Genomic DNA, 20,339 nt, shown 5'->3' on the forward strand with positions numbered 1-20,339 from the left:
TAAGATGTAACGATTTGAGAGAAAGAGAAATGTTTAAAGTGGAATATATCTACCTGTGATGGTGAGAAATTTTGTTTTTTTGTCTGTAAAGACCCTTTGGGAAGAAATAAACTCGGTTAAGTTTCTCTAGTGTCCGTGAGTTTTTTTTATTCTGGAAAATAAGAACCTAACAGTTGTATTTTTTTTAAAAACACTCTACCCTCCCCGTGTACAATAAAAAAACACTCCTATTTTCAACCCCACCCCCCCTGCCCCAATAAATGTCACTGTCCCCATGGTTACCTAGGTAGGGCATAAGGACTAAGGATGTACATGTTGCCTGACAACGGTCTGTCTGTCTGTCTGAGTCTGTCTCACTACTGCACTGCAGGCCTCACAGCTCTACTTTATTAGAGAAATTACACCAAACAAAATATGTATTTAATTATGTAGTCTTCTTGGATGAATGGTAACTACTAAATGTTTGAAATGAGCTGGTTGTTAGGAGAGTACAGTCTCAGCAGGGGAAGGCAGGTCTCAGAAAAGTCCAACTTGTCTTCCCATACGGAGAAATTACTGTGTGGTTGCATTTTGTGCTTTCCGTGTGTGTGTGTGTGTGTGTGTGTGTGTGTGTGTGTGTGTGTGTGTGTGTGTGTGTGTGTGTGTGTGTGTGTGTGTGTGTGTGTGTGTGTGTGTGTGTGTGTGTGTGTGTGTGTGTGTGTGTACTGACATACTTTCCATACACATATTAATTCAATGCTGTGATCCTTCCTGTGTTGTTCCAGGATCCTGAACACAACATTGTTTGAGAGCTGGGAGATGATTGGTCCATACCCTTCCTGGTGGCTCTTCAACTCCCTACTGCTGGTGCTGCAGGTGCTACACGTCATCTGGTCCTACCTCATAGCCGGGATCGCCTACAAGGCCTTGGTCCGAGGAAAGGTGGGTGGGATGTGAATGTACAGCTCTGACTCGGCCTTGACTTTTTCCACATTTTGTTACGTTACAGCCTTGTTCTAAAATGGATTCAATTGTTTTCTCCCCTCAATCCCCACACAATACCCCATAATGACATCACAATAACCCCATAATGACATCACAATACCCCATAATGACATCACAATACCCCATAATGACATCACAATACCCCATAATGACATCACAATACCACATAATGACATCACAATACCCCATAATGACATCACAATACCCCATAATGACATCACATAATGACATCACAATACCCCATAATGACATCACAATAACCACATAATGACATCACAATAACCCCATAATGACATCACAATAACCCCATAATGACATCACAATAACCCCATAATGACATCACAATAACCCCATAATGACATCACAATAACCCCATAATGACATCACAATAACCCCATAATGACATCACAATAACCCCATAATGACATCACAATAACTGCATAATGACATCACAATAACCCCATAATGACATCACAATAACCCCATAATGACATCACAATAACCCCATAATGACAAAGCAAAACAAATACAACTGAAATATCACATTTACATTCGGACCCTTTACTCAGTACTTTGTTGAAGCACGGTGATTACAACCTTGAGTCTTCTTGAGTATGACGCTACCAGCTTGGCACACCTGTATTTGGGGAGTTTTTCACATTCTTCTCTGCAGATCCTCTAAAGCTCTGTTGGGTATTATGGGGAGCGTCGCTGCACAGCTATTTTCAGGTCTCTCCAGAGATGTTCGATCGGGCCACTCAAGGACTTGTCCTAAAGCCACTCTGCGTTGTCTTGGCTGTGTGCTTAGGGTCGTTGTCCTGTTGGAAGGTAAACCTTCGCCCCAGTCTAAGGTCCTGAGCGCTCTGGAGCAGGTTTTCATCAAGGATCTCTCTGTATTTTGCTCTGTTAGCCTTTCCCTCGATCCTGACTACCACTGAAAAACATACTCAAAGCACAATGCTACCACCATGCTTCACCGTAGGGATGGTGCCTGGTTTCTTCTAGACATGACGCTTGGCATTCAGGCCAAAGAGTTCAATCTTGGTTCATCAGACCAGCGCATCTTATTTCTCATGGTCTGATTCTTTAGGTATCTTTTGGAAAACTCCAAGTGGGCTGTCGTGAATTTTAATGAGGAGTAGCTCCCGTCTCGCCACTCTAACAGATTGGTTAAGTGCTGCAGAGATGGTTGTCCTTCTGGAAGGTTCTCCCATCTCCGCAGAGGAACTCTAGAGCTCAGTCAGTGACCATTGGGTTCTTGGTCACCTCCTTGACCAAGGCCCTTCTTCCCCGACTGCTCAGTTTAGCCCGGGCAGCCAGCTCTATGAAGTCTTGGTGGTTCCAAACTTTCTTCCATTTAAGAATGATGGAGGGACTTGTGTTCTTGGGGACCTTCAATGCTGCAGAAATGTTTTGGTACCCTTCCCAAGATCGCTTTGTCATTATGGGTTATTGTGTGTAGATTGGTGAGGAAAAACATTTATTTAATCACTTTTAGAATGAGTAACAAATAGTAACAAAAATGTGGAAAAGGGGAAAGGGTATGAATTCTTTCCGAATGCCCTGTATTGGCCTATTAGAGGTGAGATGTCGACAGGTGAGTGTGAGGTGTAACTACCCAAGGTAACTATTAGGTACCTCATAGCTGGGATAACCTACCTAGTTAACATGGTCAGAGGAAAGGTGAGTGGGATTGATGTAGGACAGCTCTGACTCAAGGTTAGGGACAAAACTCTGCGTTCTAGTCAGTCTGTATGAGGACTGGGCCTGTATTTAGACAGCGTCTTAGAGTAGAAGTGCTGATCTAGGATCAGGTCCTTCCTGTCCAGGCTATAGTTATGAAAGGGGCGGCAGGGTAGCCTAGTGGTTGGACTAGTAACCGAAAGGTTGCATGTTCGAATCCCCGAGCTGACAAGGTACAAATCTGTCGTTCTGCCCCCTGAACAAGGCAGTTAACCCACTGTTCCTAGGCCGTCATTGAAAATAAGAATTTGTTCTTAACTGATATGCTGAGTTAAATAAAGATAAAAAATTTAAAAAAAAATTAAAATGCTATGAGTGTAGAAGCTATAGGTAACATTTCATCTGTGTTTGTTCAATGCTTTCTTCCTCTTCATGTTTTGAATCGCTGTCCTTCTCTCTGCAGAGGTGGGTTGTTTCCTCTCTTGGGTCCCGTCTCCATCTGTCTCCTCAGTCCTTATTCTCCACTTCACTTGTCCTTGCTTTACTGTCTTAACTACGATTTAAGATCCGTCTAACCTTCGGTCAATTGCACACAAGGTCCAAACGAAATTTGACTTCCACTTTGAACCCAACCCCTCTGAAAGACACACATACATATACAGGTTTTTGGGGAGAGGTGCGGGGAGCTGTTGTTATTGGGGGGGGGGGGGGGGGTGAAGTGCCTTGCTCAAGTGCACAGCTGCAGGAAATATCTTCCGGTTTGTCAGCTCACTTCCCACCAGATTGACAACTACCTTCTCTGCTCTGCTGTTTGCAGTCTGTCAATGTCATTGTTGTTCATGTGTTTGTGGCTTTATGCATATGAGCCAGACGGGCTCGTCAGATTCTACATGCTCCTTTAAACTCCCATCTTGTGGCACTTGCGAGCATGTGCAGGTTTTGGAGTCAGAATTCATTAAGGGAAGTCTTATCTATTTTAATTTTTTGTTGTTGACCAGAAATTAATTTATATATGAAGATATTCTAATGTTATTTATGTATTTGTAAATAAATAATGAAGATTAAGTGCATGAATCTTTTTAAGAACTGGTAACATGTTTTCAGGCTGTCGAGCTAAATGTCTACGGAGTTCATTTGTGATGCGTCGGTCAGAGTGTTCTGCCAACTACATAGTCGCCATCAGCCGATACTTGTACAAAATGTCCATTCCTTAATGTATCGGTTTATCCTGTGTAACTGCGTTCTATTCTTTGGGTAATAATATCCATAGTTAAAAAACTAAACGTCATTTTATGTGTAATTTTTTTTTTTACTATGACTGTATTTTCATTCCATTGTGTCCACAGAATGGGGTCTGACTGTATTTTCATTCCATTGTGTCCATAGAATGGGGTCTGACTCTATTTTCATTCCATTGTGTCCACAGAATGGGGCCTGACTGTATTTTCATTCCATTGTGTCCATAGAATGGGGTCTGACTCTATTTTCATTCCATTGTGTCCACAGAATGGGGCCTGACTGTATTTTCATTCCATTGTGTCAAAAAAAACGTGCACTACTACCGGATACTTCTGGAAATATCCATTGTGTCACTTTGAATCGTAACATTGTATTTCCTGTCTGTCTGACAGGTTTCTAAGGATGACCGCAGTGATGTTGAGAGCAGCTCCGAGGAGGAGGTGGACACCAACGGTACCAATAACAAGGGGGTTAAAATGGCGTTCTCTCCTAAAGTAGAGAACGGTACCAACGGTCACGCCGTCGCCACTATAACCTGGCCACAACAGATACGTAGCAGCAGCAGCAGCAGCAGTTGGTGACACAAGAAAGGAGGAGTCCGCTGTCAGATTCACAGTATAGGGCTGACCACTGAGTCCAATATGTCTCGCCTGGTTACACTGGGCAGCCACTAGTTGTCGGAACTGTACTGGAAAGGACCATGTCAAAAAGAAAGGAAAATATCTGCGCCAACACAGTACTATTCAGGTCAGCCCTATAGTGAGAATCAGGCATATCTGAGCCAACACAGTACTATTCAGGTCGGCCCTATAGTGAGAATCAGGCATATCTGAGCCAACACAGTACTATTCAGGTCAGCCCTATAGTGAGAATCAGGCATATCTGAGCCAACACAGTACTATTCAGGTCGGCCCTATAGTGAGAATCAGGCATATCTGAGCCAACACAGTACTATTCAGGTCAGCCCTATAGTGAGAATCAGGCATATCTGAGCCAACACAGTACTATTCAGGTCAGCCCTATAGTGAGAATCAGGCATATCTGAGCCAACACAGTACTATTCAGGTCGGCCCTATAGTGAGAATCAGGCATATCTGAGCCAACACAGTACTATTCAGGTCAGCCCTATAGTGAGAATCAGGCACATCTGAGCCAACACAGTACTATTCAGGTCAGCCCTATAGTGAGAATCAGGCACATCTGAGCCAACACAGTACTATTCAGGTCAGCCCTATAGTGAGAATCAGGCACATCTGAGCCAACACAGTACTATTCAGGTCAGCCCTATAGTGAGAATCAGGCATATCTGAGCCAACACAGTACTATTCAGGTCAGCCCTATAGTGAGAATCAGGCATATCTGAGCCAACACAGTACTATTCAGGTCGGCCCTATAGTGAGAATCAGGCATATCTGAGCCAACACAGTACTATTGACTATGACAACAGACGATGAATGAATAGACAGACACCACCGTGACTCATAGAATCAAAACGGATTACATTTAACTGATTAAAAACACTTGTTTAATTCCCTTGTGTCAAGTCTATGGGTCTGACTCTATTTTCATTGCATTGTGTCCATAGAATGGGGTCTGACTGTATTTTCATTCCATTGTGTCCATAGAATGGGGTCTGGCTGTATTTTCATTCCATTGTGTCCATAGAATGGGGTATGACTGTATTTTTATTCAATTGTCCATAGAATGGGGTCTGACTGTATTTTCATTCCATTGTCCATAGAATGGGGTCTGACTGTTTAAATTTTTATTCCACTTTTTAATGTAATGCAGCAGTTTGTTGGGGAGGATGTTCTCTCCCTGTTTTGTCAGTTGAACTAAAGTTATTACTGTATATATTTTTTTTAAATAAATAAACAAATAAATGTTTGTGAAAGATATGTTTTTATTCATATTAACGGTTGTAAAATGACAATAACCCACCACCCAAACCGTGCTTCAGTGTATCCCGAGAAATGATCGGGATGAATGGTCCTTCTGTAGCTCAGTTGGTAGAGCATTTAATAACTTAACAAATAATCCAGGGTAGTGGGTTCTGATCCCTGTGTGCTAAAGGGACCACCCATGAGGATAAAGAATGTATGCACACATGACTGTAAGTCGCTTTGGATAAAAGCGTCTGCTAAATGGCATATAAAAATGAAATATGAGATATAATAGGAGAGGGATTTTACACTTAACTTTATTTAATTACATATTTAGGCATTTAATAACTTAACAAATAATCCAGTAGAGTTTATAAAGATCTGCTTCTGTGGTGGAATCTTCTGTGTGCTAAAGGGTCAAGTCCAGGACCATGAGGATAAAGAGACTGGAGACATTCTCATTCTTTAACTACACAAAACAGTTGATCACACGATCAATACCCAAATATTATCATTTTGAAGTCTATTGAGAGAAATAGAAATGTCCATGAGTTTGTGGACAAACGATCCAGGCCTCTATCGACTGAGGGCCTCTACTTCCTGGTTTTTCTGCCGCGACCTGCAGCTCTTTCTGCTTGTTCATGTAGCGGTATCCCTGCATGGTGCACAGGTATCCCCGCATGGTGCACAGGTATCCCCGCATGGTGCACAGGTATCCCCACATGGTGCACAGGTATCCCCACATGGTGCACAGGTATCCCCGTAGAGTGTCAATAGCATCATCGAGGCAGAACCCCCCCGGTGTCCGAAGTCGACATGGTGATGTTGTTCCTGGCAGAACCAGAGCAGGTTCTCCAGGAACGTCACAATGACCAGTACTCATCGATAATCATTAGCGAAAGATGTTTTTTTTTAAGAAAAGACATGGGTCATGGAAGTAGATGGTGAATTTTTTCAAATATAAAGTCATTTGTGGTAGCCATTAAAAGCGCCAAAGAGCTGATGCAATTAAAGAACCGTAGAGAAAAAGGGAGATATGATGAGCAAGCTTGACAGTTTTCTAAAGAAAGATAATCTATCTGAAGAAGAGGAGTTTGTTAATGTAATGAATTCTAAACTTTAACAGAACTCTCAGTATGTTCAGTAGAAAATCACCTCTATTAGCCCTGTCTACAGCATGCACCTGTGACACAGGAAGTACATAGCCAAACCCAGTTGGTGGTGTCCTGTTTCCTGACCCCATAAGAACCATTATCTCGCTGCATGAGGACGATGCTGTTATTAGTCTACTGTCTCACTAAAATGGGTTTTGACCTCTATTCCAGCTGTTGCATAGCAGTCTATATGCGCCAAATAAGACAAACGGTTTCTCGAAATACGTATTTTTATATACTGATACATATCTTTTAAAAATGTTCTTTACAGTAAGAACAACCAAATGTTTTTATTCCTCTAGCTACAAACACAAATCTATCATGTCATGATCTTATGCTATTCTCTCATGCTCTTTACAGAATGTAGATTGACAAAAATCATCCAGAAAGTTGCTCTAGATCTGTTATAAACTCTTATATAATGGTTCCTCAGCCAGAAGGATCCAACGGGTTTTTTTAATGAGAGCTGAATCTGGAGATGTCTCTTTGTTCAGTTGTTTTAATCAGCAGCTTGGGTGTAGGGGCGATGGAGCTGCTGTGGTATCCATTACTGAAACTCCTAGAACCTGGACAGAACGACAGAACACAACAGTGCCAGTCTATTGGTTAGAACCTGGACAGAACGACAGAACACAACAGTGCCAGTCTATTGGTTAGAACCTGGACAGAACGACAGAACACAACAGTGCCAGTCTATTGGTTAGAACCTGGACAGAACGACAGAACACAACAGTGCCAGTCTATTGGTTAGAACCTGGACAGAACGACAGAACACAACAGTGCCAGTCTATTGGTTAGAACCTTTACAGAACGACAGAACACAACAGTGCCAGTCTATTGGTTAGAACCTTTACAGAACGACAGAACACAACAGTGGCATTCTATTGGTTAGAACCTTTACAGAACGACAGAACACAACAGTGGCATTCTATTGGTTAGAACCTGGACAGAACGACAGAACACAACAGTGCCAGTCTATTGGTTAGAACCTGGACAGAACACAACAGTGCCAGTCTATTGGTTAGAACCTGGACAGAACGACAGAACACAACAGTGCCAGTCTATTGGTTAGAACCTGGACAGAACACAACAGTGCCAGTCTATTGGTTAGAACCTGGACAGAACGACAGAACACAACAGTGCCAGTCTATTGGTTAGAACCTGGACAGAACGACAGAACACAACAGTGCCAGTCTATTGGTTAGAACCTTTACAGAACGACAGAACTCAACAGTGCCAGTCTATTGGTTAGAACCTGGACAGAACGACAGAACACAACAGTGCCAGTCTATTGGTTAGAACCTGGACAGAACACAACAGTGCCAGTCTATTGGTTAGAACTTTTACAGAACGACAGAACACAACAGTGCCAGTCTATTGGTTAGAACCTGGACAGAACGACAGAACACAACAGTGCCAGTCTATTGGTTAGAACCTGGACAGAACGACAGAACACAACAGTGCCAGTCTATTGGTTAGAACCTGGACAGGACACAACAGTGCCAGTCTATTGGTTAGAACCTTTACAGAACGACAGAACACAACAGTGCCAGTCTATTGGTTAGAACCTGGACAGAACGACAGAACACAACAGTGCCAGTCTATTGGTTAGAACCTGGACAGAACGACAGAACACAACAGTGCCAGTCTATTGGTTAGAACCTGGACAGGACACAACAGTGCCAGTCTATTGGTTAGAACCTGGACAGAACGACAGAACACAACAGTGCCAGTCTATTGGTTAGAACCTGGACAGAACACAACAGTGCCAGTGTATTGGTTAGAACCTGGACAGAACGACAGAACACAACAGTGCCAGTCTATTGGTTAGAACCTGGACAGAACACAACAGTGCCAGTCTATTGGTTAGAACCTGGACAGAACGACAGAACACAACAGTGCCAGTCTATTGGTTAGAACCTGGACAGAACACAACAGTGCCAGTCTATTGGTTAGAGCCGAACATCTGATCTTGTGTCTGAAACATACAGCATTTAGTGTCATTCTAGTCAACGGATAACATTAAATAGAGTACATTCACTGATGAAATTCTTTCAGTAGTACATACAGTTTACTACTTACTGTAGTTGGACACTGACTGGATGTTGAGAATAGATTGATGTCCAATCCTGAGAGAAAAATAGATACAAGTGTGTTTGCTTCAGTTTGGGAAAATATTGCAGATAATCCTTTTCACACATTGTTCGGTCCTTGTTTAGAACCTCAACCGATAGACACCATACATACTGTATAATGTGTGTCTATAATAATAACTGTCCACCTCTCCCTTCATACCTGTCCTCTCCCTCCATACCTGTCCTCTCCCTTTATACCTGTCCTCTCCCTCCATACCTGTCCTCTCCCTTTATACCTGTCCTCTCCCTCCATACCTGTCCTCTCCCTTTATACCTGTCCTCTCCCTCCATACCTGTCCTCTCCCTTTATACCTGTCCTCTCCCTCCATACCTGTCCTCTCCCTTTATACCTGTCCTCTCCCTCCATACCTGTCCTCTCCCTTTATACCTGTCCTCTCCCTCCATACCTGTCCTCTCCCTTTATACCTGTCCTCTCCCTCCATACCTGTCCTCTCCCTTTATACCTGTCCTCTCCCTTCACACCTGTCCTCTCCCTCCATACCTGTCCTCCCCCTTCATGCCTGTCCTCTCCCTTCATACCTGTCCTCCCCCTTCATACCTGTCCTCCCCCTTCATACCTGTCCTCTCCCTCCATACCTGTCCTCTCCCTCCACACCTGTCCTCTCCCTTCATACCTGTCCTCCCCCTTCATGCCTGTCCTCTCCCTCCATACCTGTCCTCTCCCTTCATACCTGTCCTCCTCTCCCTTCATACCTGTCCTCTCCCTTCATACCTGTCCTCCTCTCCCTCCATACCTGTCCTCCTCTCCCCCCATACCTGTCCTCCTCTCCCTTAATAACTGTCCTCTCCCTTCATACCTGTCCTCTCCCTCCACACCTGTCCTCTCCCTTCATACCTGTCCTCTCCCTCCATAACTGTCCTCCCCCTTCATACCTGTCCTCCTCTCCCTCCATACCTGTCCTCCCCCTCCATACCTGTCCTCCTCCCCCTCCATACCTGTCCTCCTCTCTCTTAATAACTGGCATCCCATCCGTTCATACCTGTCCTCTCCCTCCATACCTGTCCTCCTCCTCCATACCTGTCCTCCCCCTCCATACCTGTCCTCCTCTCCCTTAATAACTGTCCTCCTCTTCCTTCATACCTGTCCTCCTCTCCCTCCATACCTGTCCTCTCCCTCCATACCTGTCATCCCCCTCCATACCTGTCCTCCTCCTCCATACCTGTCCTCACCCTCCATACCTGTCCTCTCCCTCCATACCTGTCATCCCCCTCCATACCTGTCCTCCTCCTCCATACCTGTCCTCCCCCTCATTACCTGTCCTCCTCTCCCTCCATACCTGTCATCCCCCTCCATACCTGTCCTCCTCCTCCATACCTGTCCTCCCCCTCCTTACCTGTCCTCCTCCTCCATACCTGTCCTCCCCCTCCTTACCTGTCCTCCTCTCCCTCCAGTAGTTTTCTGTAGGTGGCTATCTCTATGTCCAGGGCCAGCTTGATGTTCATCAGGTCTTGGTAGTCTCTGAGCTGTCTGGCCATGTCCTGCTTGGCCCTCTGCAGAGCATCCTCCAGATCTCTGATCCTGGACTGGGCCTCCTTCACAGCCAGCTCCCCGCGGCCCTCAGCCTCGGCTATCTGGTCCTCCAGGTTGGCTCGCTACATTATAGATATGTATAGTTAGAGTTAGGTTAGAGACTTCGCCTCCTTCACAGCCAGCTCCCCCCCGGCCTCTCAGCCTCGGCTATCTGGTCCTCCAGGTTGGCTCGCTACATTATAGATATGTATAGTTAGAGTTAGGTTAGAGACTTCGCCTCCTTCACAGCCAGCTCCCCCCCGGCCTCTCAGCCTCTGCGATCTGGTCCTCCAGGTTGGCTCGCTACATTATAGATATGTATAGTTAGAGTTAGGTTAGAGACTTCGCCTCCTTCACAGCCAGCTCCCCCCGGCCTCTCAGCCTCGGCTATCTGGTCCTCCAGGTTGGCTCGCTACATTATAGATATGTATAGTTAGAGTTAGGTTAGAGACTTCGCCACTTCCACAGACAGCTCCCCCCCGGCCTCTCAGCCTCGGCTATCTGGTTCTCCAGGTTGGCACGCCATGTGACATCAACACCAGGGTTACGGCTGCATTAAGTCCATGTCAGTACTTGCTTACCTCTCTGGGATATGTGGTAGCGTCCCACCTGGCCAAAAGCCAGTGAAAATGCAGAGCGCCAAATTCAAACAAATTACTATAAAAATCTGACTTTCATGAAATCACACAAGCAAGATAGCAAATTAAAGCTACACTTGTTGTGAATCCAGCTTTTCGGCGAAAGCAAACGATGCTATTATCTGAGTATAGCGCCATAGTAAACAAAGAGAGAGAAGCATATTTCAACCCTGAAAGGCGCGACACAAAACGCAGAAATAAAAATATAATTCATGCCTTACCTTTGACGAGCTTCTTTTGTTGGCACTCCAATATCTGTCCCATAAACATCACAAATGGTCATTTTGTTCGATTAATTCCGTCAATATATATCCAAAATGACCATTTATTTGTCGCGTTTGATCCAGAAAAACACCGGTTCCAACCGGTGACTACAAAATATCTCAAAAATTACCTGTAAACTTTGCCAAAACATTTCAAACTACTTTTTTAATACAACTTCAGGTATTTTTTACGTAAATAATCGATAAAATTGAAGATGGGATGATCTGTGTTCAATACAGGAGGAAAACAAACTGACGGTAGCTTTCTGGTCACGCTCTATCTAACAGTACACTTGAAGTGACCCTCGTTCTGGATGGCCGTGCTTCTTCATTACACAAAGGAATAACCTCAACCAATTTCTAAAGACTGTTGACATCCAGTGGAAGCGATTGGAACTGCAAGAAGGTCCCTCAGAAATCGAGACTCCCAATGAAAGCCCATTGAAAAGAGAGTGACCTCAAAAAACAAGTCAGAATGGTTTGTCCTCTGGGTTTTGCCTGCTAAATAAGTTATGTTATACTCACAGACATGATTCAAACAGTTTTAGAAACTTCCGAGTGTTTTCTATCCAGATCTACCAATAATATGCATATCTTATCTTCTGGGGAAGAGTAGCAGGCAGTTGAATTTGGGCATGAATTTCATCCGGACATGAAAATACTGCCCCCTGTCAAGCCTCATCACACCGAATGGCATTTATACGGTCTTAGCAGCAACACTCCGTGGCATAGCTTCTGAATCTTTTATCCCATAAAGTAGATCCCGTTCAACAGGGTGCTGCATCCATTGTTTGATATTACCGTGCCTCAAAGCGGTCCGAACCATAAGTGAACTGAGTTGAAGAAGTGAACAAACTACCAGTCTTTTGACAGCTTCTATCTCACTCTGCAGACGGCCGATCAAGCGGTTGATTTCTGCTATCTCTCCCTTGGTGTTCCTCAGCTCGTCTCCGTACTGCATGGCCTGGACGGCCATCTGGTTAAACTGAGGGAAAAGAACATGATGCATTACTTAAAGGTCCTGAGACCACTTGTCTTGTAGCCTGGCAACCAGTCTGTTTAGCTATCATTCCACTCCTTGGTCTAGCCTGGCTACCAGTCTGTTTAGCTATCATTCCACTCCTTGGTCTAGCCTGGCTACCAGTCTGTTTAGCTATCATTCCACTGCTTGGTCTAGCCTGGCTACCAGTCTGTTTAGCTATCATTCCACTCCTTGGTCTAGCCTGGCTACCAGTCTGTTTAGCTATCATTCCACTCCTTGGTCTAGCCTGGCTACCAGTCTGTTTAGCTATCATTCCACTCCTTGGTCTAGCCTGGCTACCAGTCTGTTTAGCTATCATTCCACTCCTTGGTCTAGCCTGGCTACCAGTCTGTTTAGCTAACATTCCACTCCTTGGTCTAGCCTGGCTACCAGTCTGTTTAGCTATCATTCCACTCCTTGGTCTAGCCTGGCTACCAGTCTGCTTAGCTATCATTTCACTCCTTGGTCTAGCCTGTCTACCAGTCTGTTTAGCTATCATTCCACTCCTTGGTCTAGCCTGGCTACCAGTCTGTTTAGCTATCATTCCAGTCCTTGTTCTAGCCTGGCTGAATGGTTCCAGCAACTATGGCTCAGTAGTATATTGTATTGTATTTTAAGATATTGTAATGTATTGTATTGTAATATAATATTGATTTCAATGTAGTAAGACCAAAAAATCCTCTTTTTAACCACTTAAATCCTAGAATAGTCAACTGTTGTTCACCTTGGATTTGTACCACATCTCAGCCTCCTCTCGGCTTTTGGTAGCAATGTCTTCGTACTGAGCCTTGACGTCAGCCACTATCTGGTCCATGTTGAGGTCTCGACTGTTGTCCATCTGCACCACCACAGAGGTGTCCCTGATGCTGGCCTGCATCTCACGCAGCTCCTGGATGGAAACAAACATTCTAACAGTACAGTGTGTTCATACATTTGTTTTGTTTGTGATCCGTTTTTATTTATTTATTTAACCTTTATTTAAGCAGGCAAGTCAGTTAAGAACAAATTCTTATTTTCAATGACGGCCTAGGAACAGTGGGTTAACTGCCTGTTCAGGGGCAGACCGACAGACTTGTACCTTGTCAGCTCGGGGGTTTGAACTTGCAACCTTCCGGTTACTAGTCAAACGCTCAAACCACTAGGCTACCCTGCCGCCCCTTGCCGAATTTGAACCTACAACCTTTCACCAACTGCCTGCAGACATACAGGGCTACTTGTGTATTGAATTGTAATATATTGTAATGTAATATATTGTATTGTAATATATTGTATTGTATTGTACTATATTGTTTGGTGATATTTTGTATTGTATTGTACTATATTGTTTGGTGATATTTTGTATTGTAATATATTGTATTGTATTGTAATATATTGTATTGTAATCTATTATATTGCATTGTATTGTAATATTTTGTATTGTATTGTACTGTAATATATTGTATTGTAATATATTATTGCATTGTAATGTATTGTATTGTAATATATTGTAATGTATTGTATTGTAATATATTGTAATGTATTGTATTGTATAATATTGTATTTTAAGATATTGTAATGTATTGTATTGTAATATATTATATTGTATTGTTATACATTGTATTGTATTGTAAAATATTGTATTGTAATATATTATATTGTATTGTAATATTTTGTATTGTATTGTATTGAAATATATAGTATTGTATTGTAATAAATTGTATTGTAATATATTCTATTGTATTGTAATATATTGTATTGTAATATTTTGTATTGTAAGATATTATATTGTATTTTAATATATTGTATTGTATTATAATGTATTGTATAATACTTTATTGTATGGTAATATTTTGTATTGTAATGTATTGTATTTTCAATACATTGTACTGTAATATGTATTGTATTGTATTGCATTGTATTGTAATATATTATATTGCATTGTATTGCAATATATTGTATTGTAATATATTGCATTGTAATGTATTGTAATATATTGTACTGTAATATATTGTATTGTAATATAGTATTGCATTGTAATGTATTGTATTGTAATATATTGTAATGTATTGTATTGTAATGTATTGTGTTGTATTGTAATATATTGTAATATATTGTAATGTATTGTAATATATTGTATTGGAAGATATTGTATTGTAATATATTGTATTGTATTGTAATATATTGTAATGTATTGTATAATATTGTATTGTAATGTAATGTATTGTAATATATTGTTTTGTATTGTAATGTATTGTAATATATTGTAATGTATTGTAATATATTGTAATGTATTGTAATATATTGTTTTGTATTGTAATGTATTGCATTTTAATATATTGTAATGTATTGAAATATATTGTATTGTAATATATTGTATTGTAATATATTGTATTGTATTGTAATATATTGTATTGTATTGTAAATACAGTAAATACAGTAGTGACCTTACCTCCTCATAGATGGACCTGAGGAAGTTTATCTCATCAGTCAGAGCTCCTCCCTTGTTTTCCAGGTCTGCCTTCACCAGGTATGCTGAGTCCACATCCTGAAAGGACAACAAACTGTAGTTACTCGTAGGCTAGCGGTTAAGAGCATTGGGTCAGTAACCAAAAGGTTGCTGGTTTGAATCCCTGAGCCGACTAGGTGAAACATCTGCCGATGTGCCCTTGAGCGAGGCACTTAATCCAAATTGATCTGGATAAGAGCGTCTGCTATATGACTCAAATGTAACTACCACTGTTTGGCGAAACATACCAGGAACAATTTAGACGGATTGCAAAGCTATGAGTTAGGTTGAAATTGTCTTTGATCGTGGTTGGTTGAGATTTTCTCTGTCTCCCCTTACACACTGCACGCTCAGTTCTTGTCCAGTGGTGATATGATATCTTACGAGCTTAACGTTTTTTCATCTCGTAGAAGGTGGGGTAGGTTTGCTCATACTAGCTATTGTTGTCTCTGCCTTGCTGTGTCTTTTTTCCTCTGCAGTGCTTGTTTAATAACTCACCCTCACTCCCATGGTGCTGCACTGTATCACTGATTACAACATCAAGTTGTATGGTATAGTATGGTATTGTAGTCCAGAAGACATGTACGTTGAACTTCAGAGACCGCACAATTAAAACACAAATCAGGTATCACTGAGGAACTGTGATGTTCTCACCTTTTTCAGGATCACAAATTCGTTCTCCAGATTGTTTCTCTTGTTGATCTCATCTTCGTATCTAGGTAAGAAGAACAGGTGACCAGATATTGAATTAGGTCATGGAAGCAAGGTTCTGGCATACATCATTTAGGGTTTAATAGACAGGTTGGCTCTGTCTCAATTGCTTACAAATCTGTTTAAGGCTACTGAGACTTTTTGTGGTTGAAGTCCCCCACCAGCCCCTGCATGTCCCCCCCTCCCTCCCTCCCTCCCTGCCTCCCTCCAGACAGGCTCCTACTTGTGTTTGAAGTCCTCCACCAGACCTTGCATGTTCCTCAGCTCTCCGTCCAGCTTGGTCTTGTCGTTGTTGACCAGGTCCATCTGGCGACGCAGGTTGGCCATGTAGGCCTCGAACAGCGGCTCGATGTTGGAGCGGCCCGTCTGCTTACCGTGCAGCAGGTCAAACTTAGTCTCTAACACCTTGTTCTGCTGCTCCAGGAAACACACCTAAAAGGGAGGAGAGAGAGAAATGCCCGTAGCTGATGAAATAGTCGCAACAGTCCAAGCATCAGGAAGCATCAGGAAGCATCAGGAAGCATCAGGAAGCGGGAAGCATCGGGAGGAAGCATCAGGGAGCATCAGGGAGCATCGGGAAGCATCAGGAAGCATCAGGGAGCACCGGGAAGCATCAGGGAGCATCAGGGAGCACCGGGAAGCATCAGGAAGCATCAGAAAGCATCAGGGAGCATCAGGAAGCATCAGGGAGCATCGGGAGCATCAGGGAGCATCGGGGAGCATCAGGGAGCATCGGGAGGAAGATGTTGAGTGTAGTCCACTATACATATACATTGTAGAAACTTTAATAGAGACCTTGGTACAAGACGTTGTCTTGGTTCTACACCCCTTGGTGTAATGGCTTAAGTCTGAACTGACAGTCGCAGGGACCTGGGTCCAAGTCCTGGTTGGACTAGCCACCTCAAATTGCTACAATATTTTTGTCTTGATATGTCATTGAGGCTCTTTACTTTCCAAACATGTTTTCTGCAGTAATGTATGGGCTTGGAGTGGTCTGTTTAATTAATAGACCTTTGAAGCAATCAGAAGCAATCTGAAGCAATCTCCCCAGACTATATTACAATGGATAACACTGTAGACAACAGTGCTTACATGTTAAGTGAATTATTCTGGTTTTATTAACAGCTACAACTGACTGAGATCTCTCTAGGATCTATTTCAAGCCCAAGGTCTCAGTATTCTCTTCCCATCGTCCGTCTGCGATCAACACAAAAGCTCCCTTCCAAAAACACTTCAGGGAATCTTCAGGATGATCACACCACGTCTGATCAGTTTTTAATCAGGTTACCACCGAGCTGAGAGATATAGGACATAGGACTTTACACGTATTTGACCTATTCGATGTCTTTAAATGTATTTGACTTGTTATTCGATGTCTTTAAATGTATTTGTCTTGTTATTCGATGTCTTTAAATGTATTTGACTGGTTATTCGATGTCTTTAAATGTATTTGACTGGTTATTCGATGTCTTTAAATGTATTTGTCTTGTTATTCGATGTCTTTAAATGTATTTGACTTGTCATTTGATGTCTTTAAATGTATTTGACTTGTCATTTGATGTCTTTGAATGGACTTTGCATTCCAAGTGAATCACACCATTAGGGCATGATTTGTGTCAAGATATCTCAGGTCCAGGCTACCTTCTGAGAGGAATAGGAGCTTGTTATTACAGGAAACCCAGAGCTGTAGAGCTGGTGATCCGTAGCGTAGAACAGGCACAAAGCCTCTATTGTGACTCTGTTACCCACTCCGTGAGAAAGGGGAATTGTAATGCAAGCTGAGTCGTGTATCAGTGACCACGGCTGTGAAAGAGCAGGTGACTTTGTTTTCATGGTTTAGCTCAAGTCAAAATGATATCCGCATTTCCATCGATCCAGAGTCCAATATGGCTGAGAGCTTTACACGACAAAAACACGTATTGTGCTGATGTTGTTTCCAGAGGCAGTTTGGAAATCGGTAGTGAGTGTTGCACGACGGTCCCGTTCTGTGAGCTTGTTTGACCTATCACTTCGCAAGCTGAGCCTGTTGATGCTCCTAGACGTTTCCACTTTACAATAACAGCACATACAGTTGACCGAGGGGCAGCTCTGGCAGGGCAGAAATTTGACGAACCGACTTGTTGGAAAGGTGGCATTCTATGACGGTGCCACGTTGAATGTCACTGGGCTCTTCAGTACAGACCATTCTACTGCCAATGTTTGTCTATGGAGATTGCATGGCTGCGTGCTCGATTTTATACACCTGTCAGCAACGTGTGTGGCTGAAATAGCCAAATCCACTAATTTGAAGGGGTGTCCACATACTTTTGTATATATATATATATACTAAACAGGTTTACTGCTGTGTGGCACCCCCAATTCTCATAAAAATACTGCTGGAGTACATTTGCATTTCAGACACAATTTACATACCTACAACGAGTGGTGATGATGCTGTTATATGATGATAACTAAAACCGAAGTAGCTTTTTGTAGTAGGGGCTCCTGAGTGGTGATGAGTAGCTTGTTGTAGTAGGGGCTCCTGAGTGGTGATGAGTAGCTTGTTGTAGTAGGGGCTCCTGAGTGGTGATGAGTAGCTTGTGTAGTAGTGGCTCCTGAGTGGTGATGAGTAGCTTGTTGTAGTAGGGGCTCCTGAGTGGTGATGAGTAGCTTGTTGTAGTAGGGGCTCCTGAGTGGTGATGAGTAGCTTGTTGTAGTAGGGGCTCCCGAGTGGTGATGATGATGTTATGTGATGATAACTAAAACCAAAGTAGCTTGTGTACTAGGGGCTCCCGAGAGGCGCAGCAGTCTAAGGTTCTGCATCTCAGTCCTAGAGGTGTCACTACAGACACCCTGGTTCGATTCCAGGCTGTATCACTCACAACCAGCCATGATTGAGAGACCCATGGGGCGGCGCACAATTGGCCCAGCGTCGTCCGGGTTAGGGGAGTTTACGGGTTTGACCGTCATTGTAAATAAGAATTTGTTCTTAACTGACTTGCCTAGTTAAATAAAGGTTTAAAAATAATTAAAAATAAATCCTTGAATGAATGTATTGGGCAAACAAGCAAAGCTGTATGCTAGTATAGACATTGGGATGTAACCTAATAATTCTCAGTGATGACTACATACCTTATCAATGAAGGATGCGAATCGGTTGTTGAGGCCCTTGATCTGCTCTTTCTCATGGATGCGAGTCACCTGTAGGTTGGGGTCGATCTCCAGGTTAAGGGGGGCCAGCAGGCTCCTGTTGACAGAGACTGAGTGGAAAGGACTGCTGTGGTGGCCGTTTGAGCCCCCCGCGTACAGAGAGCTGCTACCCAGGGACATGCCACCGAAGACCCCGCTGTGTCTCCGCACAGAATCACTGGAGCTGCTGATACGCTTGGACCTCAGGCTCATGGTGGAAGGGGAGATGGAGAGGTGGAGGGAGAGTCACAGAGAGATGGAGAGGTGGAGGGAGAGTCACAGACAGAGAGATGGAGAGGTGGAGGGAGAGTCACAGACAGAGAGATGGAGAGGTGGAGGGAGAGTCACAGACAGAGAGATGGAGAGGTGGAGGGAGAGTCACAGACAGAGAGATGGAGACGCGTGAGAATCACAGACAGAGAGGTGGAGGGAGAGTCACAGACAGAGAGGTGGAGGGAGAGTCACAGACAGAGAGGTGGAGGGAGAGTCACAGACAGAGAGGTGGAGGGAGAGTCACAGACAGAGAGGTGGAGGGAGAGTCACAGACAGAGAGATGGAGACACGTGAGAGTCACAGACAGAGAGGTGGAGACACGTGAGAATCACAGACGGAGACGAGTGAGAATTAAAATTATGCTGCAGAAGAGGACAGGACAGCAGCGGGGCTATCTGACCTCAGTGAGTTGTCTCAGGTGTTCTGCCCTCCTTTATAAACTCCCCTTCCTCAGGGTGGGGGTGGTTATGTTATTCTGACTGCAGAACCAGTTAGACAACCCATTCAACTTTCTCCTCTTCATGGCCCCACACTGCCTGTCTCGGTTCATCCTCTCTCCCCCACCTCTCTCTCTCCCTCTCTCAATTTCAATTGAAAGGGCTTTATTGGCATGGGAAACATACATTTATATTGACAAAGCAAGTTAAATAGATAATAAACAAATGTGAAATAAAAATGTACAGTAAATAGAGAAATTTCAAATGTAATGTGTCTATATACAGTGTTATAATGATTTGCAAATAGTTAAAGTATAAAAGAGAAAATAAATAAACATAAATATGGGTTGTATTTACAATGGTATTCACTGGGAACCCTCTCTCCCCCCCTGTTTCTCCCTCTCTATTTTCTCTCTCCCTCCCCTCTCTCTCTCTCTCCCTCCCCTCTCTCTCTCTCCCTCCCCTCTCTCTCTCTCCCTCCCCTCTCTCTCTCTCCCTCCCCTCTCTCTCTCTCCCTCCTCTCTCTCTCTCTCCCTCCCCCCTCTCTCTCTCCACCCCTCTTTCTCCCTCTCTATTTTCTCTCTCCCTCCCCTCTCTCTCTCTCCACCCCTCTTTCTCCCTCTCTATTTTCTCTCTCCCTCCCCTCTCTCTCTCTCCCTCTCCTCCCTCCTTCCAGCTGCGTAGCACAATAGCACTTTTTTTGTTTTGATTAGCTATGACTCATTGATTACTTC

General features: G+C 43.3%; 2 protein-coding genes across 3 annotated transcripts in view; one reads left to right on the plus strand and one right to left on the minus strand.

The window, feature by feature from the left end:
- The window catches only part of LOC124003996 (ceramide synthase 5-like), a 38,732-nt gene extending 32,932 nt beyond the window's left edge, over nucleotides 1–5,800 (plus strand). Inside the window, exons 9-10 of the mRNA XM_046312712.1 lie at nucleotides 765–921; nucleotides 4,299–5,800. Coding sequence (XP_046168668.1) covers nucleotides 765–921; nucleotides 4,299–4,487 — 346 coding nt within the window. The 3' untranslated portion in view covers nucleotides 4,488–5,800. The remainder of the gene's footprint in view (nucleotides 1–764; nucleotides 922–4,298) is intronic.
- Nucleotides 5,801–7,171: 1,371 nt separating this feature from the next.
- LOC124003380 (keratin, type II cytoskeletal 8-like) lies at nucleotides 7,172–19,219 on the minus strand. Of its 2 annotated transcripts, XM_046311569.1 has the most exons (9): nucleotides 18,839–19,219; nucleotides 15,951–16,159; nucleotides 15,671–15,731; nucleotides 14,960–15,055; nucleotides 13,256–13,420; nucleotides 12,370–12,495; nucleotides 10,472–10,692; nucleotides 9,026–9,072; nucleotides 7,172–7,509 (listed from the first exon to the last, which is right to left on the minus strand). In XM_046311569.1, the coding sequence occupies exons 1-9, from the start codon at nucleotides 19,106–19,108 to the stop codon at nucleotides 7,400–7,402; spliced, it is 1,305 nt and encodes a 434-aa protein (XP_046167525.1). In that variant the 5' UTR covers nucleotides 19,109–19,219; the 3' UTR covers nucleotides 7,172–7,399. The 2 variants fall into 2 exon arrangements, with proteins under 2 accessions (XP_046167525.1, XP_046167526.1); XM_046311570.1 differs by lacking the exons at nucleotides 7,172–7,509; nucleotides 9,026–9,072 and having other exon boundaries at nucleotides 10,599–11,021.
- Between the last annotated feature and the right edge of the window lie 1,120 nt (nucleotides 19,220–20,339).

Source organism: Oncorhynchus gorbuscha, linkage group LG18 (genome assembly GCF_021184085.1).
Source record: "Oncorhynchus gorbuscha isolate QuinsamMale2020 ecotype Even-year linkage group LG18, OgorEven_v1.0, whole genome shotgun sequence".
NCBI classification, from domain to species: Eukaryota; Metazoa; Chordata; class Actinopteri; order Salmoniformes; family Salmonidae; genus Oncorhynchus; species Oncorhynchus gorbuscha.

Coding starts and splice junctions, on each gene's coding strand:
- LOC124003380 (XM_046311569.1), bottom strand. CDS start 19,108: ATGAGCCTGAGGTCCAAGCGTATCAGCAGCTCCAGTGATTCTGTGCGG. Junction 10,693..12,369: donor TAGAAGCTGTCAAAAGACTG/GTAGTTTGTTCA, acceptor TCTATAATGTAG/CGAGCCAACCTGGAGGACCA. Junction 9,073..10,471: donor CTGGAGGGAGAGGAGGACAG/GTAAGGAGGGGG, acceptor TTTTTCTCTCAG/GATTGGACATCAATCTATTC.